The sequence below is a fragment of the Oncorhynchus tshawytscha genome, linkage group LG28, assembly GCF_018296145.1.
Source record: "Oncorhynchus tshawytscha isolate Ot180627B linkage group LG28, Otsh_v2.0, whole genome shotgun sequence".
Classification (NCBI taxonomy): domain Eukaryota; kingdom Metazoa; phylum Chordata; class Actinopteri; order Salmoniformes; family Salmonidae; genus Oncorhynchus; species Oncorhynchus tshawytscha.
Genome location: NC_056456.1, coordinates 30,061,109 through 30,088,365, shown reverse-complemented (window position 1 = coordinate 30,088,365; position 27,257 = coordinate 30,061,109). Strand labels below are relative to the sequence as shown.

Sequence of the window (27,257 nt, the reverse complement as noted above, 5' to 3'; positions counted from 1 at the left end):
TGTTGCATGCCCATTTCAACTTGCCAGCCTCAGAGAAATTCTAGGTTTGTTCAACTCCCCACATGCCTTTTCACCCTCACATCACGCCATTCAGCCAGGCCTTCCCCTGGAGGAGTGAGCTAACACTCCTCCCCAGACATCCCCTGCTTCTCTCCCACTGGGTAAAACAGGGGGAAAGGAGGGGAGGAGACATTCCATCATCCCTTCCCCCACTTCTCTTCTACAGTCTGGAGGAGGGAGAAGAGGAAGGAGGAATTGAGAGCCAGGTCTCCATTGTGTAAATGCTGTGAATAGCAAGCTTGCCTAGGCAGAATGTGGGTGCCAATAGAATTTCACAGATTGCCTTACAGAAGGAGTGTTTTTAGAGGCGGACCTGTGGACTTGCAAGCCTGAGCTCCTCATTAGAATAATGGTCAGTATCCCCTCCTGTCACACGGGGGCCGGGAGACAGACCGGGGTTCAAAATCCTAGACTGGAGAGTACAGGCACAGTGTGACAAAGAAAACACGCTATTTTTCCCCATCTGCTGCAACAGAGACAAGGTTGCCCTAAATCTCAGCAATGTTTCCACGATAAAGCAAAAGACCAAACAACCTTCCCCGGTATGTATGGAACAAAATACTAATAAATAGATGAAAAGGGAACAAGAGACCGGTAAAGATAGTTAGAAAGGCATAAAGAAAATATCATTGGTAAGGAGTCATTCTAATTCAACTACAGATATTTCAAGTTTGGATCTGCAGCAAATACGTGAGTCAGTAAAATCCGTTTTAGAAGTAAATGTTCATCCCTTGACAACGCCACGCCTCGACTGACCCCTGCCAGAGATACATTGCATCGCTAGGCAGACCTTCACACAAACATGCATTCCCAGGTGTGATCTCTCCTCTCTCCTCTGCCTGCTGCATGAAGAGATGGAGTGTGTGTGTCCTTGTGTGTGTGAGAGAGTGAGCGACCCGTTTAAAGATTAACCACACCACCCCAGATGCTAGGCCAGGAATATACAGAAAAAGGTGTGCTGCATCCTCTCCCAAACAATAGTCATACAGAGCTCAAAAGAAGAGGCTGCATAGTTGCTTTAAGTTACCCTGGTCTCAGATCAGTTTGTACTGTCTTTCAAACTCCCATGGCCATTGTCGTGAGTTGGCAAGAAATCACAAACAGGTCTGAGACCAGGCTAGCTTGAAGTGAGGCTTATATCCCATTCAAACAGAGATAAGCCTTGCAGCTACAAGGATAGGTTGGTTACCATTCTTATCTGTTCTTAGAGCTGTAACGTTTTGTTCTATCAAAAAACTTAACCTCCAGGTCTTGTCATGGATATAGAAAGGTGTCTCTGGTGAAGTTATATGGGAAGCTTAGCTGAGCTGACGTTCCGTTTCAAGAACTTCTTGTTTTCAATCTCATTGAGTGAGATGGAGACGGAGCAGCGTGAGGGGTTCTCCCGTCTCTGGCTGATGCTGTCCATTATCGCATCCTTGATCACCTACAGCAGACAGAGAAGAAAGAGAGGGAGAGAGAGAAGGAGAGAGAGAAAGAGAAAGAGAGAGAGAGGGAGAGAAAGAGAGAGAGAGGGTGACAGGGAGAGAAAGAGATGGGTGAGGGGGAGAGACCAACATAAGATGATAGAGGAAACAGAACAGAGAAAATACAGCACTGAAAATACAGATCATACATCACATACTACAGGCTAATAATAAACACATGTATATCACATTCTGGCTCTCCATCACAGCAGCAGTTACACACTGTCAACAACACCAGGCTGTGGTGAGATACACAGAGATTTGATGGGGAAACGAGAAAGTGACATTTTGTTCCAGAATAGTTTAAAAAAAATTGAGGACGTTCATTTGCTTTAACTCGAGTGTTCCATTTGTACATGTGCATTTGCAGGGCACAACACAAAAGAAACCAAGCCAAGCATCATACAAGTTAGGCCTAATGATAAATAGGCACATATTATTTTCCAGTGCGGACCTTAATTTCAATTTTCAATTTAAATTTGTATTATTTGAGTACTCGAGTACTCTAAATAAAATAATGTGAGTACTCGCAGTCAATTAAAAAAATGCCCATCACTACGTGCATCACTACGTGCATTTGCTTGTTTGTGTGTGTGTGAGACGCACCTCAATGTTGTTGAGCGTGTTGAACTCCATGAGGTCGTGGAGGCGGGTGAAGGCCTGGTTGGAGTACTGGAAGTTGAACGTGGAGTACGGACTCTCGGGGTCGTCGAAGACATCAAAGTCACCAAACTCCTTCTCTTTATCCGTCTCTCGAGGGACTCCTGATGGATAATACAAAAAGAAGAGTGGTTGTTGTTATTTTAATGCACATATAATCTTTACAACTCACTCACTAAAATATAAATCAGAAAGACAGTAAAAAACAAAAACAATGACAAAGGTGACTGGCTTATGTCAGTAAATACATTCCAGCGTCTGTGTAGAGATGACGAAACAATGGCAGATACTGAAACGGAAAGATAGAGTGGAATTGGTAGAGGATAAAATCTCAAAGATAGTATTTTGCTGAAAGTAAGTTAAGAGAGAGTGGGGGGAGAAGGAGAGTGGGCATCCTACATTTTTAAACAACAGTGTCTTACAATAGGTTGGAATTCTGCAATAGTGGAATTTTTTAAAATCAGATACGTAGTAAGCCATATCCCATAGAGATGGAATGAACAACGAGTCAATACCTAAAATACCCTTTTTAAGTCATGAGATAAGTCTTTACAGTAATACTTAAGTTTTAAGTTGATAACAAGACAGTGAAGTTTAGGTCCGAGAAGCCAGTTTATCTGATGAGCAGTTACCTTGGAGGTGTAAATATGTGATGTGAGAAAGTTTAATTTTAAACAGCAGACTAAACATTTCTTTGAGACAATAGTTTAATTTGGTAACCAGTTTATGAAAGGTATAAGGCACCTTGAGGGTTTGTGGTATATGGCCAATATACCTTGGCTAAGGACTGTATCCAGTCCTTAGCCAAGGTATACTGGCCATATACCACAACCCCTTGTGCCTTATTGCTTAAACAGCCCTGCTGTCCTTTCCACGTATACTGTAGGCCTATGTCCCAATAAACAGTAGTTGTTTCCTCTTCTCATTTCCCTAGTGATAGGGAAAGATCCAAATGAAGTCACCAGTGGGATTTCACCTAGCTACCATGACAACATCCACCAATTCTGACATAAATCCCATTCATGGAATAGAGGAAGATGATGAAGCCATTGCAGTCATTAATGTAGCAATAGACAGATGGGTTGTTAAAACTTCTTATGGCTGCAGGGGCAGTATTGAGTAGCTTGGATGAAAGGTGCCCAGAGGTGCCCAGAGTAAATAGCCTGCTCCTCAGTCTCAGTTGCTAATATATGCATATTATTATTAGTATTGTATAGAAAACACTCTGTAGTTTCTAAAACTGTTTGAATGATGTCTGTGAGTATAACATAACTCATATGGCAGGCAAAAACTGAGAAGAAATCTAAACAGGAAGTCAGAAATCTGAGGTTGGTCGATTTTCAACTCAGGCCCTCTTGAATTCACATTGGGATATGAATAAAGTTGCACTTCCTAGGGCTTCCACTAGATGTCAACCGTCTTTAGAAACTTGAATGAGGCTTCTACTGTGTTGTGGGACTGAATACAAGCTGAATGAGTCAGCTTACTGGCAGAGAGCCATTTCCTGGTCATGCGCATTCCACATGATATCGCCCTGCGTTCCGTTGCTCCTGTAGACACAAAGGAATTCTCTGGTTGGAACTTTATTGAAGATTTATGATAAAAACATCCTAATGATTGATTCTATACTTAGTTTGAAATGTTTCTTCGACCTGTAATCTAACTTTTTGAAGTTTTTGTCCGAAGTTTTTGTCCAAACACACAAGCATTTGGGTATGTTTACCTAACGCTAACGAAAGTAGCTACTTGGACATAAATAACAGACATTATCGAACAAATCAAGCATTTATTGTGGAACTGCGATTCCTGGGAGTGCATTCTGATGAAGATCATCAAAGGTAAGGGAATATTTATCATGTAATTTCTGGTTTCTGTTGACTCCAACATGGCGGCTAATTTGATTAATTTTCTGAGCGCCGTCTCAGATTACTGCATGGTTTGCATTTTCCATAAAGTTTAAAAAAAATCTGACACAGCGGTTGCATTAATAAGGAGAGGCATATCTATAACTCCATGTGTTTAACTTGTATTATCATCTACATTGATGATGAGTATTTCTGTTGAATCGATGTGGCTATGCAAAATCACTGGATGTTTTTGGAACTAGTGAATGTAACGCGCCAATGTAAACTCAGATGTTTTTATATAAATATGAACTTTATCAAACAAAACATACATGTATTGTGTAACATGAAGTCCTATGAGTGTCATCTGATGAAGATTATCAAAGGTTAGTGATTCATTTTATCTCTATTTGTGCTTTTTGTGACTCCTCTCTTTGGCTGGAAAAATGGCTGTGTTTTTCTGTGGCTTGGTGGTGACCTAACATAATCGTTTGTGGTGCTTTCACTGTAAAGCATATTTGAAATCGGACACTGTGGTGGGATTAAATACAAGATTACCTTTAAAACGGTATAAGATACATGTATGTTTGAGGCATTTTAATTATGAGATTTCTTTTGTTTTGAATTTGGCGCCCTGCACTTTCACTGGCTGCTGTCATATCATCCCGTTAACGGGATTGCAGCCCTAAGAAGTTTTAAGTAACAAAACCGATGTGTGTCACAACCCTTAAGGCAAAACAGACGTGGTTGGCTCAATATGAAAGGATTGATGGCAACATGTAAGCTATATTTCTTCTCCAAATTTTTATAATAAACAAATACATTTGCACAATGAGCACTTGCTGTCTTTCAAATACATCGTTACAGTTGTTGGTTAGCTAGCTAATGGATTTTTGCTATATTAGTATAGTCATGACATGATAGTCATGAAACTGCTAAGTAGTTAATAAATAAATAGTTAACCAAATGACGACCGACCCGTAGCACTCACGTCGGTAGCCTTGAAGTGCTTTGAAAGGCTGGTCATGGCTCACATCAACATCATTATCCCAGAAACCCTCAACCCACTCCAATTTGCATACCGCCCCAACAGATGATGCGATCTCTATTGCACACTGCCCTTTCTCACCTGGAAAAAAGGAACACCTATGCACCTATGCTATTCATTGACTACACATTCAACACTGTAGTGCCCTCAAAGCTCATCACTAAGCCAAGGACTCTGGGACTAAACACCTCCCTCTGCAACTGGATCCTGGACTTCCTGACAGGCCGCCCCCAGGTAGTAAGGGTAGGTAACAACACATCCACCATGCTGATCCTCAAAATGGGGGCCCTCAGGGGTGTGTGCTCAGTCCCCTCCTGTACTCCCTGTTCACTCATGACTGCATGGCCAGGCACGACTCCAACACCATCATCAAGTTTGCCGATGACACAACAGTGGTAGGCCTGATCACCGACAACGTTGAGACAGCCTATAGGGAGGAGGTCAGAACCCTGGCCATGTGTTGCCAGGACAACAACCTCTCCCTCAACGTGATCAAGACAAAGGAGATGATTGTGGACTACAGGAAAAGGAGGACCGAGCATACCCCCATTCTCATCGACGGGGCTGTAGTGGAGCAGCTTGAGAGCTTCAAGTTCCTTGGTGTCCACATCACCAACAAACTATCATGGTCCAAACACACTAAGACAGTCGTGAAGAGGGCAGAGCAAAGCCTATTCCCCCTCAGGAGACTGAACATATTTGGCATGGGTCCTCAGATCCTCAAAAAGTTCTACAGCTGCACCATCGAGAGCATCCTGACTGGTTGCAACACTGCCTGGTATGGCAACTGCTCAGCCTCCGACCGCAAGGCACTACAGAGAGTAGTGCATATGGCCCACTACATCGCTGGGGCCAAGCTTCCTGCCATCCAGGACCTCTATACCAGGCAGTGTCAGAGGGAGGACCTAAAAATTGTCAAAGACTCCAGCCACCCACGTCATAGACTGCTCTCTCTGCTACCGCACGGCAAGTGGTACTGGAGCGCCAAGTCTAGGTCCAAAACACTTATTAACAGCTTCTACCCCCAAGCCATAAGAATCCCGAACAGCTAATCAAAGGGCCAGACCCATCTTTTACACTGCTGCTACTACTGTCTGTTTATTATCTATGCATCACTTCAACTCTACCAACACGTACATATTACCCTCAATTACCTCGACTAACCAGTGCCCCAGCACATTGACTCTGTACCGGTACCCCTGTATATAGCCTCGCTATTGTTATTTTACTGCTGCTGTTTAATAATGTGTTACTTTTATTTTCAATTTTTTTACTTAACACTTATTTTTCTTAAAACTGCATTGTTGGTTAAGGGCATGTAAGTAAGCATTTCACTGTAAGGTCTACTATACTACATTGGCGCATGTGACAAATACAATTTGATTTGAAATGGTTACCCAGACTATCTTGCACTGACTCTATGCATACTCGCAATACTATACTGAACAAAAATATAAACGTAACATGTAAAGTGTTGGTCCCATGTTTCATGAGCTAAAATAAAAGATGACAAATGTTTCACACACAAAAAGCATATTTCTCTCAAATTTTGTGCACAAAATTGTTTGTTTACATCCATTAGTGAGCATTTCTCCTTTGCCAAGATAATCCATTCACCTAACAGGTGTGGCATATCAAGAAGCTGATTAAACAGCATGATCATTACACGAGTGCACCTTGTGATGGGGACAATAAAAGGCCACTCTAAAATGTGCAGTTTTGTCACACAACACAATGCCACAGCGTGCAATTGGCATGCTGCCTGCAGGAATCCCTACCAGAGCTGTTGCCTGAGAATGTAATGTTAATTTCTCTACCATAAGTTGCCTCCAATGTCAATTTAGAGAATTTGGCAGTGTGTCCAACCGGCCTCACAACCACAGACCAAGTGTAACCACACCAGCCCAGGACCTCCACATCAGGCTTCTTCACCTGCGGAGACCAGCCTCCTGGACAGCTGATAAAACTGAGGAGTATTTCTGTCTGTAATAAAGAACCTTTTGTGAGGAAAAACTCATTCTGATTGGCTGGACCTGTGTCCCAAGTGGGTGGGCCTATGCCCGCCCAAGTCCAACCATGGCTGCGCCCCTGCCCAGTCATGTGAAATCCATAGATTAGGGAAAAATTTATTTATTTCAATTGACCAATTTAATTATATGAACTGTAACTCAGTAAAATCGATGAAACTGTTGTATGTTGCGTTGTATATACAGTTGAAGTCGGAAGTTTACATACACAGTCAATAAAACTTGTTTTTTAACCACCACAAATTTCTTGTTAACAAACTATAGTTTTGGCAAGTCGGATTAGGACATCTACTTTGTGCATGACACAAGTAATTTTTTCAACAATTGATTACAGCCAGATTATTTCACTTATAATTCACTGTATCACAATTCCAGTGGGTCAGAAGTTTACATACACTAAGTTGACTGTGCCTTTAAACAAACAGCTTGGAAAATTCCAGAAAATTACGTCTTTGTCACGCCCTGGTCAAAGTATTTTGTGTTTATCTTTATGTATTTGGTCAGGCCAGGGTGTGGCATGGGGTTTTTGTAATTGTGGTGTGTTTGTCTTGGGGTTTTGGTGGTGGTATTGGGATTGTAGCTTAGTGGGTTGTCTAGCAAAGTCTATGGCTGTCTGGAGTGGTTCTCAATCAGAGGCAGGTGCTTATCGTTGTCTCTGATTGGGAACCATATTTAGGCAGCCATATTCTTTGAGTTTGTCGTGGGTGATTGTCCTTAGTGTCCTATGTGTACTCTCTGTTAGTTTGCACCAGATAGGCTGTTTCGGTTTCGTTTATTGTTTTTTGTAAGTTCGTGTTTCTTTGTTGTATTAAACATGGATCGCAATCGACACGCTGCAGTTTGGTCCGACTCTCCTTCATCACCACTAGAAAACCGTTACAGTCTTGGCTTTAGAAGATTCTGATATGCTAATTGACATCATTTGAGTCAATTGGAGGTGTACCTGTGGATGTATTTCAAGGCCTACCTTCAAACTCAGTGCCTCTTTGCTTGACATCATGGGAAAATCAAAAGAAATCAGCCAAGACATCAGAAAAAAAATTTTGGACCTCCACAAGTCTGGTACATCCTTGGGAGCAATTTCCAAACACCTGAAGGTACCACGTTCATCTGTACAAACAATAGTACGCAAGTATAAACACCATGGGACCACGCAGCCGTCATAGCGCTCAGGATTGAGACGTGTTCTGTCTCCTAGCGATGAACGTACTGTGGTGCAAAAAGTGCTAATCAATCCCAGAACAGCAAAGGACCTTGTGAAGTTGCTGGAGGAAACAAGTACAAAAGTATCTATATCCACAATAAAACAAGTCCTATATCGACAGAACCTGAAAGGCCACAGCAAGGAAGACGCCACTGCTCCAAAACCATAAAAAGTCAGACTACGGTTTGCAACTGTACATGGGGACAAATATCGTAATTTTGGGAGAAATGTCCTCTGGTCTGATGAAACAAAAATAGAACTGTTTGGTCATAATGACCATCATTATGTTTGGAGTTAAAAGGGGTTGCTTGCAAGCCGAAGAACACCATCCCAACCGTGAAGCACGGGGGTGGCAGCATCATGTTGTGGGGGCGCTTTGCTGCAGGAGGGACTGGTGCAATTCACAAAATAGATGGCATCATGAGGGAGGAAAATTATGTGGATATATTGAGGCAACATCTCAAGACATCGGTCAGGAAGTTAAAGCTTGGTCACAAATGGGTCTTCCAAATGGACAATGACCCCAAGCATACTTCCAAAGTTGTGGCAAAGTGGCTTAAGGACAGCAAAGTCAAGGTATTGGAGTGGCCATCACAAAGCCCTGACCTCAATCCTATAGAAAATGTGTGGGCAGAACTGAAAAAGCGTGTGCGAGCAATGAGGTCTACAAAGCTGACTCAGTTACCACAGCTCTGTCAGGAGGAATGGGCCAAAATTCACCCAACTTATTGTGGGAAGCTTGTAGAAGGCTACCCAAAACGTTTGACCCAAGTTAAACCATTTAAAGGCAATGCTACCAAATACTAATTGAGTGTAGGTAAAAGCTGAAATAAATCATTCTACTATTATTCTGACATTTCAAATTCTTAAAATAAAGCAGTGATCCTAACTGACCTAAGACAGGGAATTTTTACTTGGATTAAATGTCAGGAATTGTGAAAAACTGAGTATAAATGTATTTGGCTAAGGTCTATGTACACTTCCAACTTCAACTATATATATATATATATATATATATATATATATATATATATATATATATATATATACTACCGTTCAAAAGTTTGGGGTCACTTAGAAATGTCCTTGTTATTGAAAGAAAAGCACATGTTTTGTCCATTAAAATAACATCAAAATTATCAGAAATACAGTGTAGACATTCTTAATATTGTAAATGACTATTGTTGCTGGAAACAAATATATTTTTTTAATAGAATATCTACATAGGTGTACAGAGACCCATTATCAGCAACCATCACTCCTGTGTTCCAATGGCACGTTGTGTTTGCTAATCCAAGTTTATCATATTAAAAAGCTAATTGATCATTAGAAAACCCTTTTGCAATTATGTTAGCACAGCTGAAAACTGTTGTCCTGATTAAAGCAATACATCTGGCCTTCTTTAGACTAGTTTAGTATCTGGAGTATCAGCATGTGTGTTTGATTACAGGCTCAAAATGGCCAGAAACAAAGAACACATGCACATAACACACATACACAATATTTGATCCTGCTACTCTGTTCTTTATTTTACTCTTATTATTATTTATCCTGATGTGTAGTCACTTTAACCTGCCTTTATGTACATATCTACCTCAAATACCTCATGTCACTGCACATTGATCTGGTATTTTCTGTATAAAGCTTCATTCTTGTGTATTTTATTTTGTGTGTTACTATTTTTCTATTTATAATTATTTTTTAACTCTGCATCGTTGGGAATGGCTCGTAAGCAAGCATTTCGCGTTAAAGTCTACACCCGTTGTATTGAGCGCATGTGACAAATAAAATGTGTTTTGAGTTAAACACCTCAAAATAAGACATGGTATCAATAACAAGAGACAACTAGTTGAAACGAGCCGCCTACGATTTCCCGAATGGCAACTTTTTGTCATTGTGTCTAGCTAACAACAACAACACACAGCCTTCAGCATTGTTTTCAGGCAACCCGTCTATAGATCATAACTAGGACCTTCAATTTTTCCCAACCATCTAAGCTCACCATGAAAAACTCTGGGACAAAGTTATAGCCTATAACACATTATAACACATTGTAGTTTATGGGCCTTAAACCAAGGCTTAGGGTGTGTCCAAAATGGACTCAATTTCCCTGTATAGTGCGCTACCTTTGGCCAAGGGGCTCTGGTCAAAAGTAGTGCACTAATAGGATGCCATTTCAGATGCAGCCTAGTTTTCCCTGATCCTACAGCCATACAGTAGTATCCCAGTTTCACCAGTCCTCACCGGGAGCTTTGAATTCCCTGAAGTTGATGTTGGCCAGTACAAAATGGATGACGGTGGGGCAGCACTTGTCTTCCTTGCGGGGTTTGAAGACATAACACTCCTTGAGGCCCTCACGGTCAAACACTTTGGGGTCGATCTTTGGGAAGGGAAGCTTGTTCATGCGAGCCCATTTCTCAGCTAGCAGGAGCTCCTTGACACACACACAGAACAGTAGATTGAAGAACAGACAGAAAACAGTCAATAAACGGACACACACACACACACTGTCGTAAAAAATGGTATGTCATATAGTATGGTATGGTATGGTATAAAATGGTATGTCACATATGTCAGATGTATTACATTCTCAAATGTCTTTGTAAAACAGAGTAAATCTTGGTCTAAATATATTGTTGTGCAGAGCTAAAATGAGCTTGTATATCCAATTCATTTTGTATCACGTTGTATAACATGAGTCAAATGAAAGAGTCTGTTTCACATGTTGTTAATGGTTGCCGTTCATACAAGGACTTATACATAGTTAGACATGACCGCCTCGTCAACCTGATAGCTAGTGAGGTGAGACAGACAGTAACAGTGCTTATTCACAACCATTCTATTGTCAGAGGAGGCTGGTTTGATGTTGATGATGTGTTTCCTTGCAAACCAAATAAGAGATTTTGTTGTGGGGGGCCCCCGGAGGGAGGTGCTCATTTTGCAAATGCGTTGTTCTTTTGACTCCTACATGGAGAAGGTCTTTTCTGACAAGTTGTTGAAATAGCAGCACCTCCTGTCACACCTGAACAGCCTTGGTTATCAGTGCAAACTTGTAGTGTGGATATTTGGGAGTCTCAGCCACGTACAGTGCATTTGGAAAGTATTCAGACCCCTTGACTTTTTCCACATTTTGTTATGTTACAGCCTTATTGTAAAATTGATTTAAAAAAAATATATATTTTTCCTCACCAATCTACACACAATACCCCATCATGACAAAGCAAAAACAGTTTTTTAGGAATTTAGGCCAATATATAAAAAAACATTTAAAAAAAAAAACGTAAATATCACATTTACATAAGTATTCCCTTTACTCAGTACATTGTTGAAGCACCTTTGGCAGAGATTACAGCCTTGAGTCTTCTTGGTTATGACGCTACAAGCTTGGCACGTCTGTATTTGGGGAGTTTCTCACATTCTTCTCTGCAGGTCCTCTCAAGCTCTGTCAGGTTGAATGGGGAGCATCGCTGCACAGCTATTTTAAGGTCTCTCCAGAGAGGTTAAGGTTCAAGTCTGGGCTCTGGCTGGGCCACTCAAGGACATTCAGAGACTTGTCCCAAAACCACTCCTGCGTTGTCTTGGCTGTGTGCTTAGGGTCGTTGTCCTGTTGAAAGGTGAACCTTCATCCCAGTCTGAGGTCCTGAGTGCTCTAAAACAGGTTTTCATCAAGGATCTCTGTACTTTGCTCCAATCATCTTTCCCTTGATCCTGACTAGTCTCCCAGTTCCTGATGCTGAAAAACATCCCCACAGCATGATGCTGCCACCACCATGCTTCACCGTAGGGATGGTGCCAGGTTTCCTTCAGAAGTGACGCTTGACATTCAGACCAAAGTGTTCAATCTTGGTTTCATCATACCAGAGAATCTTGTTTCTCATGGTCTGAGAGTCCTTTAGGTGCAAACTCCAAGCAGGCTGTCATGTGCCTTTTACTGAGGAGTGGCTTCCACTCTACCATAAATGCCTGATTGGTAGAGTGCTGCATTGGTGGTTGTCCTTCTGGAAGGTTCTCCCATCTCCACAGAGGACCTCTGTCAGAGTGACCATCAGGTTCTTGGTCACCTCCCTGGCCAAGGCCCTTCTCCCCGGATTGCTCAGTTTGGACGGGCGGCCAGCTCTAGGAAGAGTCTTGGTGGTTCCAAACTTCTTCCTTTTAAGAATGATGGAGGCCACTGCGCTCTTGGGGACCTTCGATGCTGCAGACATTTTTTGGCACCCTTACCCAGATATGTGTCTCGACACAATCCTGTCTCTGAGCTCTATGGACAATTCCTTCAACCTCATGGCTTGGTTTTTGCTCTGACATGCACTGTCAACTGTGGGACCTTATATAGACAGGTGTGTGCTTTTCCAAATCATTGAATTTACCACAGGTGGACTCCAATCAAGTTGTAGAAACATCTCAAGGATGATCAATGGAAACAGGACGCACCTGAGATTGATTGATGAGGACATTGTTAAAAAAAAATCAATTTCAGAATAAGGCTGTGGAAAATGGGCAGGGGTCTGAATACTTCCTGAATGCACTGTACATAGGCTGACAGTACGTGGCCTTCAGATTGCAGGACTGCACAGGAAAAAGGCAAAGCAGATAGCGAGGTACTGCGCCGTGTCAGCTGTCATGGGCAGCCTTGCTGGGTGGAGAAAAACTGCTTTCTGTATCCAAAGTGTCCATATATCCATGATCTATGAAATGTTTGAATCCTTCTTGACTGTAATGTAATTTGTGGAATCAAATAAAGTATTTAAAATGTGTATGTATGTGCAGTATGTTTGTATATAGAGAACACATACGTGTGTGCCTATCTGCATGTGTTTGTGTGTGCGTGCTTGAATGTGTGTGCGTTGCTCACCTTAAAGGGTGGGCTGGAGTCACTGGGGCGGGCTGAGAAGTCGAAGGAGATGATGAGGTCGACGCCACGCTGCGGCCGCAGGATGAGTGGGTACGGGAGGTTATAGGTCAGACCACTGTCCACTATGTGGATCTTCTTACTCTTCACGTCCAGCGGCTCGTAGATGCGGTCAAACTCATCTGGGTCTGAGGAGGACCGCAGTAAGGGGACAATAAATAATGTCATCATCTATCAAATCAATCACCCATTCTCACAAATAGTCTATAATAGTCATTCAAAGCCTTGATTTGATAGTTTATGTATTCTTTTACCCATCTACATAGAGATGGGTTAATGGGTCTGAACAGTCTAACAGGTTTCCAATCTTAGACAATCATGGTGATAGACTTGTTACAGACTGTTAACCCTTTGGCTGTTAACCCGCTGACCCACCCACTCAAACCTCCCGTTAAACTGATCTCAGACCTGTGACGGCGTCCTGTTCCTCCTCCAAGTTGTGGTGTGTGTATGATCTGTTGTTGAAGGGGGAGAAAGGCATGGAGGAGTTGAGGTTGAGCCCCAGCATGAAGTTGTGCACCTTTCCGGCTCTGCCCTCACGGGTGTTGAAGAGGGTGGACTCCCCCACCAGGGAGGTGAACATCCTGCTGGTCCAGCTGGCCTGGGCATTACGCTGGAGCTCTTCCTCTGCCTCCTGGTTTTCTGTTCCACCCGCTGGAGGGGATGGAGGAGAGGGGGATGAGGAGAGAGGGATGAGGAGAGAGGGATGAGGAGGGGAGGATGAAAGGAGGATGAGGAGAGGGGAGAAATGGGGATGTCACTACCAAAGCCCTAAGACACACAACACACCCTTTCTCTTTCGTAGACCGTACCTTTTCTTGGCTCGTCCTCATTTTCCTGCGTCTCCTCACCCACAATGTGCTGAGGCTTTATTTGCTCTGAAAAACAGTGACAACATTCATGTGAAAACCAAACCCTCACTCAGTATCCAACTTAATCGTTTCACTGTACTCTAGCATGTGACAATAAAACTTGAACTGACTCACTATCCACAGTATGAGCTTGCTGACTGGACTTCCTCATTCCCTGTGGAGTTTCACAACAACATTCAGAGTACTGTCCAGAGTACTGTACATTGGTGTGACTGTGAACTACCATGGAGTTCTCAGTGAATGTGCTTACCAACAGCTAGTATTTGCAAGACATTAAAGTGCCATTAGAGTTGCTTTCACATTAGGTCTGGAAGAGGAAGTTGTTATCATTTCTATCTGCTACCCAAGTGTTCTACGTGACTTTGTTTATTTGAGAAACTGTCAATCATGTAACCCTTAACCTGGCTGAATGTAAACCGGTAAATGCTTTGTCAATGGTAAAAGGGTTCAATTAGCAACTTGATTATGACTCAATGAGCTGATATTCAGTGGAAGTAGGGTTATCCACTGCTACATCTATATTTGGACATTGAGAAACATGCACATAACGGTACGCACGCACACACACACACACGCACGCACACACACACACACACACACACACCACGATTTCCATTTTCTTTTGGATAATAAATAAATAAAAATCCGACAAATAAATCTGCCGCCGGACAATTGTCCGGGAGAAGAAAAAAATCCTATCACAAAATAACGCTTTTTAGCCTATTCAATTGGTAATTGAAGCGCATTTTCCATTTAAATGTACATAGGCAACAGTAGGCAGGCTTCAGCGTGTCACACACCACTTTGCAATGAGCTGAAGGCAGTATTCATTTTGAAAACATAGGGAATACTTAATTGTTTGAAACTAGGGATGCACGATATATCGGTGAACATATCGGAATCGTACGATATTAGCTAAAAATGACAACATCGGTATCGGCCGATGTCTAGTTTAACGCCGATGTGCAAAACCAATGTCAAAGCTGACGTACATACCTATATAACGTAGGTACATGACGTAATGACGCCACATAAACTTTTGGGCTACACGTGCAACACAGCATTCCTAACCTAGCCCACAATGCCTGCTGTGTGGATCGAGCAGTCAACAAGTCGAGCAGTCATTTGAAAGAGTAAGAAAATTTCAGCAGTCAACAAGTCGAGGCCTCCCGTGTGGCGCAGTGGTCTAGGGCACTGCATCGCAGTGCACAATCTGCCTAGCGTCCGGGAGGTCCATGGGTTAGGGAGGGCCTGGCCAGTAGGGATATCCTTGTCTCATCGCGCACTAGAGACTCCTGTGGCAGGCTGGGCACAGTGCACGCTAACCAGGTCACCAGGTGCGCGGTGTTTCCACCGACACATTGGTGCAGCTGGCTTCCGGGTTGGATGCGTGTTAAGAAGCAGTGCGGCTTGGTTGGGTTGTGTTTTGGGGGACGCATGGCTTTCAACCTTTGTCTCTCCCGAGCCCGTGCAGGAGTTATAGCGATGAGACAAGATAGTAACTACTAACAATTGGATACCACGAAATTGGGGAGTAAAGGGGGTCAAATGTGTTTTTTTTAAAAGTCAAATAATACTATTTGACGCGTTAAATAAGCTTTTAATTTTACACGACAAATAACACAGTTCTATTATAGAATGTTGTGTGTTCTGAATTTGCACGTGTAAGCTAAGCGCCACCACTACTATTACTGCCGTACAAAAAGCCTGCAAACAAGCAAACACCAGCCACAAACGATGTGTTTACAATATGGTAAAAAAACATTATTTGTTTGACCGCAACATCTGGGGTACCTAGCTAGCACCAAAAAAAAACAGCCTGAAAACAATGACCAGTAAAAACAGCAGTCATTTTCATTAGTCTTAGCAATGATTTAGGAATCCTTGTGAGTAAGTATTAGCTAGGTAGCCACTTGTTGTTTGCCTATTGAAATTGAACTTCAGGTCATGAAAATAAATAGCTAGCCAGCTACTTAACCCTGTTGCCCAAAGCTAACGTTGTAAACAGCCAGCTAGAGTTTTTGACAACAGTGTTTTCCCACTAACTGCATTATGGAACGAACATTCGCACGTAGCCTACTGCCTTTTGCGCATTACTGCGCTTACAAATGTGAATAAATAATAGTTTAGTAACATTTTAAGCTAAATGTTCTGATCGTTTGCATCAGCCTCATTGCTTTAAAAAAATGTTTTTTTGTAGCCTAAGCCGACTGCAGGCGTGTCAAACTCAATCCATGGAGGGCCTAGTGTCTGCAGGTTTTTGGTTTTTCCTTTCAATTAAGACCTAGACAACCAGGTGAGGTGATTTCCATAGTAATTAGTGACCTTTAACTAATCAGGTAAGTACAAGGGAGGAGTGAAAACCCACAGACACTCAGCCCTCCATGGAATGAGTTTGATACCTGGTTGTATGAATTTGGGATCTATCATCCAAAAACTGGCCAGAGTGTTTGGAATAGGCCATTTCTTTTTCGCACAGAATAACAAGCTGACCAATAGAATATGTAAACTTTACTACTATGGGAGATAGTAGATTGACATAGGTTAGTGATTTTGCTGCTTGTTACTCATCTTGTCGGTTGAGGAAAAGTATATGTGGCAGTTATTCTAACATCTGCAATGTGCATCAGAATTCAGTAAGGACCCACACTGTTGTATCCTCGATTTGCATGTTCTGTTAAGATGAATTACCATAATCTAAATGTGATTTGTCATTCTGAGCACCATGGGTAGACACCCTAGTCAGGTTACACACATAATGCATATAGTACATTTGTCAAATGTATGGTCAATTAAAATGCTGCCGGTCAAATGTCCTGCACCACATTTTCCTAACAGAAAACATGACGCGCACATACGCACGCACAGAACATGCATTTAAAGAGACAGAGAGACAAAGGTAGGTTTTGTACGATGGTTTGTCAGAATCTTACCAAGCTCCTCTTCCATGGTGCTACCTCCAGTGGTCCCTTTGACCCCCATGACCCGGTTGAAGAGGATGGAGAAAGCACTGCCCCACACCCCTAGAAGAGACACAGCAGACAACTTTGTATGTAGTGAAATGCGTATCTAGTCTATGTTTGTGAGTTTGTGCTCATGTATGTATGCCTGTATGAAAGCTCAGGTGCATATCGTACTGTGTATAGTGTCTTAATTTGATCACCTTGTTGCAGGAGAACTTTCCTGCAATGCAGGAAATTTTAAAACGTAGTGTATTTGAGGTTTAAAAAGGCTTCTGATGTTTATAATTTCCACTTTGAAATTTCCGACATGACATCAACCCCTACAAAAATGTCCATTAATTATAATCTGCATAATAAATCACATTTCCTGTTGCTGCATGATTATTTTCCAGGCTCAAATTAAGATCCTACATCTGTACTGAATGTGCAGCCAGTCTTACCCATGAGGAAATGCAGGGGGTTCTCCTCGTACTGTCTCACCACGCTGCCCATGAAGAACTTACTGCCAAACAGGCCCGGGGACATGAAGGTACCATACTTGGCCATGCCAATCTCGTACGGGGTAAACTCCACCCAGTCTGCTCGTCAAAACACACAATAGGAGAAATATGACACATCTATTACTAATAATGATACAGACAATAAGTGGTTTTGTACTGTAGAATTAGCCTTGTGACACCAGACTGGCAGCTGTATAATCAGCTTCACTCCAATTACTGTTGGGACAGTGTTTTAGCTCAAATGGCTGCTACTGTGTATCAAGCTCACGGAAGCCTTCCAATGGTGGAAACTAGCTGAGTTAATCCAATACAAGGTTATTATAACCATATCACATTCGGGCCCTTGCTTACAATGCAAAGCAATTTACTATAATATCATAATTAATACCCAAACATTGAAGCTTTCCCATTGATGTTTAACCATACAAGAACTTTGATGAATTGACTCCCAGTAAGGCTCGGCGATATATTGTGAATATCGGTATTCCTGTATGTACCCACATACCGATATATTTTTTTTTACAATACAGTCTATAAAATTTTATTTTTATACAGTACTAAAAAAATGTGACTACTTTCACTGTCCATTTTGTCCTCATTAAGTTGAGAACAAAACCGTCAGCATGGAAAAAGCCTATTAAAATCAAATAGAATTGATTTGTTGCCATTCTAGGGTCATGCACTAATCATTTAGAACATTTAATTTAGAAACATAAAATACAGGCATACTGTCAAAATTGCAAATAAAATATTGTGATGTGATATTTTGGCCGCAGCTCCAAGTCATAATACTTCAGGGCATTTACCATTGTCATGTCTACAATCTGTACCTAAGTGTCTGTGAACCATTGAATCTTTAAGGTGTGTCCTCTCCTTTTTAGAACTAATGTCACTCACTGTTGTGTCTATTTCAGTTTCCCTTGATGACAGAGTCAGACAGAGATGGGTCAGCGTGAGTATCTGTACTAGTGAAACTGACACCGATGGGAATGTTTGCTCAATAATTCCACATGTTCCACACCCGCACACAAACACGCACACAGTGCACACACCCACAGGCGCGTACACACACAGCACACAAACACAAACGTTATGACATGACACTAGCCCTGGGTAAACACTACCATACCCTGTATTCAAATGGCTCAGACTCAAATGCAAAGATGACAATAATTACATGCATGCCTGCAGTCATTCAGAAATTAACTTGGTTCATTCATTCGTTAATTTGTTTGTACTTTCATTCATTCAAAGATTCCAAAGTCACATCTAATTTGCTTGATGCCATGATTCCAATATTGGGTGACTAACGATAAAACTAAAACTGTGCATGGTCCACAGTTTCTGTTAGAGTTAACTAGCTACATCCTTGGGTCAGTGTTTCCCAACCCTGGTCCTCCAGTTCCCCCAACAGTACACATTTGTGTTGTAGCCCTTGACAAACACACCTTGTTCAGCTCATTGAGGGGTTGATGATTAGTTGCCCATGGTTACTGTTGGGGGTACTGGAGGACCAGGGTTACTGTTGGGGGTACTGGAGGACCAGGGTTACTGTTGGGGGTACTGGAGGACCAGGGTTACTGTTGGGGGTACTGGAGGACCAGGGTTACTGTTGGGGGTACTGGAGGACCAGGGTTACTGTTGGGGGTACTGGAGGACCAGGGTTACTGTTGGGGGTACTGGAGGACCAGGGTTACTGTTGGGGGTACTGGAGGACCAGAGTTACTGTTGGGGGTACTGGAGGACCAGGGTTACTGTTGGGGGTACTGGAGGACCAGGGTTACTGTTGGGGGTACTGGAGGACCAGGGTTACTGTTGGGGGTACTGGAGAACCAGGGTTACTGTTGGAGGTTACTGGAGGACCAGGGTTACTGTTGGGGGTACTGGAGGACCAGGGTTACTGGTGGGGGTACTGGAGGACCAGGGTTGAGAAACAGTGATGTAAATGGTAACCCATCAGATAAGGAGCTGTGACACATTGACAGATGGAACCAACCAACACCAAAGTCAGTTCTGTTTCACTGGGTCATTTGCATATTATCCAGGAAAGTAAATACAATTAAACAAATGCAGCCATAAACATAGTATATGTTCACATTGACACATGGCTCCACAATGGGAATGCCATGCAGTGTCCCGCTCCAAAGATGCATACTGCTTCAAAGTTGTCTGCCTATCTTTCCCTTCATTTCAGGCAGACATGAGTCCTGTAGCTGGATCTGCTCAACCGAAAGCGTGGGATCTGCTCAACCGAAAGCGTGGAAGTGTACTTGAAAAAGAGGCCTTGCTTGAACTTCCTTCCATCTGTTCTAAACTGGTAGTATGATGCATGCGTTAGAAAATAACCCATTAGTAACACGTGGATCATTAAAATTGAGTCTTCCTTTCGGTCTTACCAGCGAACATGAGTTCTGAGACGTCTGGCTTGACGTGCAGACAGGTGAAGAGAGGCATTGGGCTCTGACCCTCGCTCACAGTCTTCTGCATGTGGCTCAGCTTGAAGTCCATCCTCTGGACAGAGAGAGAGAGGTTGTTCTTACACTCCCCAAAAAGTGAAGTGGATATAGTTGTGTATGCCTGTATGGATATAGTTGTGTATGCCTGTATGGATATAGTTGTGTATGGATTCCTACATTCCTATATCAAATGTAAGCACCTCACTGACTCTGTCACCATGAGTTCCCTGTCCTAATAGAGTCATAACAGAGGTTTGTAGTAGGGCTGGACGATCTATAGAATTGATATGATTAATTCCAAGCCCCTCTCCGTGCCACTCACAACAACAAAGACAAAATATCACTTCTTCTGCTCTGATAACAAGCACTTTCAAACTCACTCTTTGCTTTTGAAGTTTAGTTCAACAGAATCTGTCGATTCCCCTTTTAATGATACCCTTGTCTCAACTCCCAAAATTTAGAACGGAGCAGACCCTATTAAAACAGGAGTATCAATGAACATGATTATGGAAAATGATTGCTCAGTTTCTGTCGAGCGCAGTTTTATAAATGTGCAATGAGCATAAAAATAATCAGTTACATAAGAAATTGGCAACTCGTTCTCATTCTGAGAAATAAGAATCTTATCTAGGTAGGCCACTTGACTTCAACATCTAAACAAAGTGAACAGACGGACAAGAGGGTGTGTTCATAACAGTTGAACTGTTCTACCTTGTTAGCACCAAATAGATCCAAGTTGGCTAGACTTTAAATATAAAGATTTTAAAAAAGGGCATATTTCCAAAGCTTATATAGAGAAAACATTTAAAATAAAAAAATATATACAGTATCAGTCAAAAGTTGACACACCTACACATTCAAGGATTTCTTTTCTTTTCTTTTATATTTTCTACGTTGTAGAATAATAGTGAAGACATCAACTATGAAATAACACATATGGAATCATGTAGTAACCAAAAAAGGGTTAAACAAATCAAAATATATGTTATATGCCAAGAGTGTGCAAAGCAGTCATCAAGGCAAAGGGTGGCTACTTTGAAGAACCTCAAATTGAAAATGTATTTTTATTTGTTTAACACTTTTTTGGTTACTACATGATTCCATATGTGTTATTTAATAGTTTTGATGTCTTCACTATTATTATATAATGTAGGAAATAGTAAAAAATAAAGAAAAACGTGGAATGAGTAGGTGTCCAAACTTTTGACTGGTACTGTGTGTATATATATATATTTTTTTAAATCGCCCATGAATTTGAAAAAATCTAGATATGATTTTTAGGCCATATCGCCCAGCCGAAGTTCGTATACATAACATTGTGGGTTTCCCTTCTGATGGACTATTCTTCATTCGCATCTGATCAGAATATATATATATATATATATATATATATTATATATTTTAACCTTTATTTAACTAGGCAAGTCAGTTAAGAACAAATTCTTATTTACAATGACAGCGTGTACCGGCCAAACCCAGACAACGCTGCGCCAATTGTGTGCCGCCCTATGCGACTCCCAATCACGGCCAGATGTGATGCAGCCTGGATTCGGACCAGGTACTGCAGTGACACCTCTAGCACTGAGATACAGTGTCTTAGACCACTGCGCCACTCGGGTGCACAAAATCCTTCACATCATAGATACAGTAGTAAAGCCACTGGACAGACCGTGTGTGAAACACTCAGATAATACAAGTGAACAAAGAACAATAAGAGCCAGACAATGGCAAAGTGGTATCCCTAAATGCAACCGTCTGTCAGCGGTGCTGGATCATCTTCTGTGACAAAGTCACCGTTTTTTTTCACCTTTATTTAACCAGGTAGGCCAGTTAATAACAAATTCTCATTTACAACTGCGCCCTGGCCAAGATAAAGCAAAGCAGAACAACAACACAGAGTTACACATGGGATAAACAAACGTACAGTCAGTAACACAATAGAAAAATCTGTATACATTGTGTGCAAATGAAGTAAGAAGAAACACAGATGTAATTGACTGATAATAAAGGCTGGTTAGGACCTCGGTCAAAGGAACACAATGGCTGGTATTGAAGACGGTACACTAATATCATTACTTTGTTGATATCACATTTGCTGATATCGCACCCATATCTCACCCCGGGCATGAGCGTCTCCCCGATGAGCATGCCGAAGATGTCGGTGAAGGTGACGGGCTGCCCGGCAGCCTTCTTTCTCCACAGGGCCTTGATGTAGCGCTTGATGTTCTGGGGCAGCAGCAGCCTCAGTGGGTTACTGCTCACACACCTCATCAGCTCCTGGTTGATCTCCCCTGGACCCTTACCCTTAGGGAACTCAGGGTGGGAGTACAGCGTAGACATGTACCTGGTGGGGGGGGAGAGAAAGAGAGAGAGAGCGAGAGAGAGAGAGCGAGAGCGCAAGAGCAATAGAAAGGAACAAGGGGGACACAATCACTTTCTGTGTATAATAACGTCATTACTTGGTCAGTTTTCGTACTAGCATAGGAATGGTAGTTATAAACAGTTGAAGTATGTTGCTTTCCAATGATCTTATAAGTACAGTGGAATGAAAGCAGTGTTCCTACTAACCAGGTAGATCCAGAAAGTCCAGCCACGTAGGTAGCGCAGTCCAGAACTCCAGACTCATACAGAGCCTTCATCACTCCAGAGAAACACACCATGGCTCTGAACCCTCCCCCTGACCCCACGATGGCGATTGTAGGGACCTGTATAGACACACACACGTACACAGGCACACATGCATGCACACACACATGTGCGGGCGTACAAATATGCACACAAACATACACAAAATGACAAGGCACGTGTCAGAGATCACTACTGTCATTGTGAATCATCTTAGCTGATTTTGTCTGTATATCTCCCTTTTGAATCAGCAATATAAAACTCCATTCTCTATTTGACACTTGAGATACACCGAAAAATGCATAGAAGGCCTCAGTTTCTACTATGTTTATGGTCGTACCTCTCTTAATGACGTGGGGAGGTGTTGTCCTTTCTCCATGTTGAGTAGTTTCTTGATGCCCAGCATCACCCGGTCTCTGCGTGTCTGTCTGAACAGCTTCTCCTGGTCACACAGGGCCATGCTGAACCGCAGGTCTGTGGATGAACTGGAGGAGATGATGGAGACAAACGGATATGTCAGTAAGCTTTAGATTAAATCTCCACAAAGAGAATGACGTCAATGCTCCCGGCTAAAAATTAAAAACTAATTGAAGCACCCATTGTCAGTTATACATACCACACCTCTAACGACATCTCCAAGTACACCTTGGTTAACTGGGGAAACAAGATGTAGGATGTTTTTGTTGAGATTGACAAGGACCGGGTTTTTAGACAGGGTTTAGTGCTGTGACACAGTATGTATTTGATGGAGGCAATGTGGACAACATCAACTGTCTTGTGCTTTCTATGCAATCTGTCAAATTGAATAAGACTGACCTACCTTGCCAATGGGGAATGGAACCACTTCTGGTTGTCCCACTTTGAGTTTAGCAATGGAGTACGAGGCCGTTCCCAGGGTCTCATCCATGACATAGTTTGCATCCATCAATGTCAACTGAAATAGCAAATTCACAAACAATGAAATACAAAAAAATACATTTATCTTGATAAATGATTCCCAACATAGGGTTTCTTGAAAGCAAAGGTATAACTGAAGTTACTATCTTACTGCAAAGAAAGAATACATCATGCTTGAAGGTGTCTAGCCATAGCTTGCTGGGTTATGTAGTGTAATGTAGCTCAGTTCAAAGTGTAGTGCAATGCGTTAACCTCTAGAGTGTTTTCCTGATTGGGGTCCAGTATGAACTCAAAGGTCTCGTTCCATATGGGGTTGATGTCATTGTCAATGTGCCGCGTCCGTTTTCTTGAGTCTGGAGTGGTTGGGATGAACAACTCCACGTAGGGGTCTGGAGTGTCCACTGTTCTTAGAAATACACACACAACCACACACACAGACAGTGTGATTAAACATGAGAAAAACCATAGGCACTGAGAAAACAACATCACTTCTATGTGCATCACCTCATCTCTCAAACACACCCACAACACTGTAATGTGGACACAGTGAGTTATCTTGAACATGGAGGAACTCACAAAAGTCTCCCAGGGTAGAACCCTTGGTCACCTTCTCAGCTCGTACCACAGTCACTTTGAACTTATGGGAATACTGGTGTTCCACCTGCAGAAGCAATACAACAGAGACTTTCCAGTAAGTCATTCTGTTTCCCAGATGGGAGGCGTCCAGACTGGATGCAAATGACTGGACAAAATATATCCAATAGCTCAAGCAGAACATTCATAGAATTTAACCAGCTTAAACAACAGCCTGAAGTACTAATACAGTCAGTAACACTGACGTATGTGTGTGTGTACATGTCTTCATCTATCTCTTTGATTAGCTGTGTGACTCATTTAGCACAGTAACAATTTGATAACAGGACATACAACATGTCAAATGATTTGTCTGTCTATAATGTCCTGACAATGACAACATGATGATGTTTACTTACCACAATGTACTGATAGGGATCTATAGAAGACATCTTTCAGGAGCCAATCACAGTACTTTGAGGGAATCAGGTGTCCAGTCAACCTCTAGATTTGGAAGACCCTTCTGAATAAAATTGGATAGGAAACACATTTTACTAACACAGGACACTGACAACATCAATGTTCAGGAGAAGAAATGAAGATCACTATTGGTCAATTGCACAAGGTCCAACCAAAATTTGACTTCCACTTTTAACCCAACCCCTCCGAAAGGCACAATACATATTTTTGGAGAGGTGTGGGGGAAGAGCAGGCAATGGCATCATGGATTTGATACCAGCAACGCTAAGGTTGCCAGCTCACTTTCCGCTAGATTTTTCCCATCTGACCTGGGATTTGAACTAGCAACCCTCCAGTTGCTGAGTCGCCTCGCTAACTGGTAGGCTACCTGAACATGAAATCATATTGACCTCCAGGACATGTTTCAGTTTACACCTTCAAACCTTACATCATAAACATCATAAAGCTCCGCCTTATCTCAGTTCACTGGTCACGATGGCAACACCCACCCGTAGCACGCGCTCCAGCAGGTGTATCTCACTGATCATCCCTAAAGCCAAAACCTCATTTGGCCGCCTTTCCTTCCAGTTCTCTGCTGCCTGCGACTGGAACGAATTGCAAAAATCTCTGAAGTTGGAGACTTTTATCTCCCTCACCAACTATAAACATCTGCTATCTGAGCAGCTAACCGATCGCTGCAGCTGTACATAGTCCATCTGTAAATAGCCCACCCAATTTACCTACCTCATCCCCATACTGTTTTTATTTGATTTACTTTTCTGCTCTTTTGCACACCAGTATCTCTACCTGCACATGTTCATCTGATAATTTATCACTCCAGTGTTAATCTGCTAAATTGTAATTATTCACTCCTATGGCCTATTTATTGCCTACCTCCTCATGCCTTTTGCACACACTGTATATAGATTATTTCCCCCCCTACTATGTTATTGACTTGTTTATTGTTTATTATTTACTCCATGTGTAACTCTGTGTTGTTGTCTGTTCACACTGCTATGCTTTATCTTGGCCAGGTCGTAGTTGCAAATGAGAACTTGTTCTCAACTAACCTACCTGGTTAAATAAAGGTGAAATAAAACAAATAAAACAAATAAATTACAGTAGTGCTTTTGTACAATATGTAAGTTCTTGTCATGATACAGAAACGTTGAATCCATATTTGATTTGGGTCAACAAAAAATAGGTTACAGCAATACAATTAGTTTATTTGAACTGACTGATACATTTTCTACATTCTCTCCATTATCACAGCCTGCCCAATTCTCAGTTAGATTTGGAGATATTCAACACTGTGTTCAGCAGAAATGTGAAATATTTCAATGTCCTTTTTTAGATCCCATCCATACCCCAGCAAGCACTAAGACCATACATTTAGATGGTAGTTGGCCTACCTTACCGTTCTAGCTCACTACCATGTAATTAACACACACCTTTTTTGTGCTACTGACTACTATGATTTCAGTGGTGTAAAAAGTATTTTAGTAAAAATAGTTTAAAGTACTACTTAAGTAGCTTTTAGGGTATATGTACTTTAGTACTTATATTTTTGACTACTTTTACTTCACTATAGTCCTAATGAAAATATTGTACTTTTTACTCCATATATTTTCCTTGACACCAAAAAGTATTTGTTATATTTTGAATGCTTAGCAGAACAGGGAAATGGTCCAATTCCCACACTTAACAACAGAACATCCCTGGTCATCCCTACTGCCTCTGACCTGGTGGATCATTAACCACACATGCTTAGTTTGTAAATGATGTCTAAATGTTGGAGAGTGCCCTTGGCTATTTGTACATTTAAAAAACAGATGAGTGTGCCTTCTGGTATGCTTAATATTTTAACCTTTATTTAACTAGGCAAGTCAGTTAATTAAGAACAAATTCTTATTTACAATGACTGCCTACAATGACGGCTGAAAGAATTTGAAACGACTTATGCTTTTACTTTTGATACTTAAGTGTATTTTAGCAATTGCATTTACTTTTGATACTTAAGTATATTTTAAACCAAGTACTTTTAGACTTTTACTCAAGTATAATTTTACTGGGTGACTTTCACTTTTACTTTAAGGTATCTTTACTTTTACTTAAGTATGACAATTAGCTACTATTTCCACCACTTTATGATTGTTTACATTATCTAGTCTAAACAAAAAAAGGCATACTACTGAATATTAACCTGTAGTAAAAAATAAAATAAAATGCCCAGTAGCCTGCAGTTGATTGACAATTTGTAAAAGTGTAGTGATGAGTTTTAAAGAATTTGGTCTATAGCCTACGTCGATTTAACTCTTTTAAAATTAATCTCAGTTTTCTATCGACTAGGCTACTCGCAGAAGCCTATTTTACACTAAAATACTGCCATAAACAAAACTTGGGCACCACTAGCACCATATAGGACGCTGTGCATCCGCGCATTTACAGGGCTAGCGCACCGGCAGAACTGATGTGGACAGGTAGCCAACTCTCACTTTTAAAAGGTAAATATTGAAGAAGTTACGAACTTCATAATGTGTTATAAATGTAGGCTATCGTTATCATCATTACTTGAGTAAAGTTCTTAATCGAAATATAAGCTCACCTTTAACGAATGTCAAGTCATGAGACAAGTTTACCGCATTCCTTCAAGTGCACTGCCAGTATGAAACTGCCCTCGAGCACTGCTTGGAT

At 41.7% G+C, this 27,257-nt stretch overlaps 1 protein-coding gene across 3 annotated transcripts; it reads right to left on the bottom strand.

Moving 5' to 3' along the window:
- On the bottom strand, positions 1-27,257 carry LOC112227067 (cytosolic phospholipase A2). 3 transcript variants are annotated; one of them, XM_024391887.1, is made up of 18 exons: positions 27,169-27,257; positions 24,524-24,627; positions 24,108-24,192; positions 23,784-23,932; positions 23,455-23,568; positions 23,251-23,288; positions 22,975-23,119; positions 22,578-22,714; positions 22,128-22,353; positions 19,950-20,064; positions 17,494-17,631; positions 17,024-17,113; positions 14,031-14,096; positions 13,627-13,872; positions 13,162-13,346; positions 10,554-10,743; positions 2,133-2,290; positions 1-1,486 (listed from the first exon to the last, which is right to left on the bottom strand). In XM_024391887.1, exons 2-18 carry the CDS (start codon positions 24,554-24,556, stop codon positions 1,346-1,348), a joined length of 2,256 nt encoding a protein of 751 aa, XP_024247655.1. In that variant the 5' UTR covers positions 24,557-24,627; positions 27,169-27,257; the 3' UTR covers positions 1-1,345. The 3 variants fall into 3 exon arrangements, with proteins under 3 accessions (XP_024247655.1, XP_042164100.1, XP_042164101.1); XM_042308166.1 differs by having other exon boundaries at positions 24,524-24,624; positions 27,169-27,238; XM_042308167.1 differs by lacking the exons at positions 24,524-24,627; positions 27,169-27,257 and having other exon boundaries at positions 23,784-23,937.

Bases quoted from the DNA above. Each gene is read 5' to 3' on its own strand.
- LOC112227067 (XM_024391887.1), bottom strand. From the start codon at position 24,556: ATGTCTTCTATAGATCCCTATCAGTACATTGTG. The intron at 22,715-22,974 runs GTACGACCATAA...GTGTCTATACAG, and splicing joins TCCCCACGTCATTAAGAGAG to GTCCCTACAATCGCCATCGT. The intron at 13,347-13,626 runs GTCTGAGATCAG...GGTCCTCCTCAG, and splicing joins GGAACAGGACGCCGTCACAG to ACCCAGATGAGTTTGACCGC.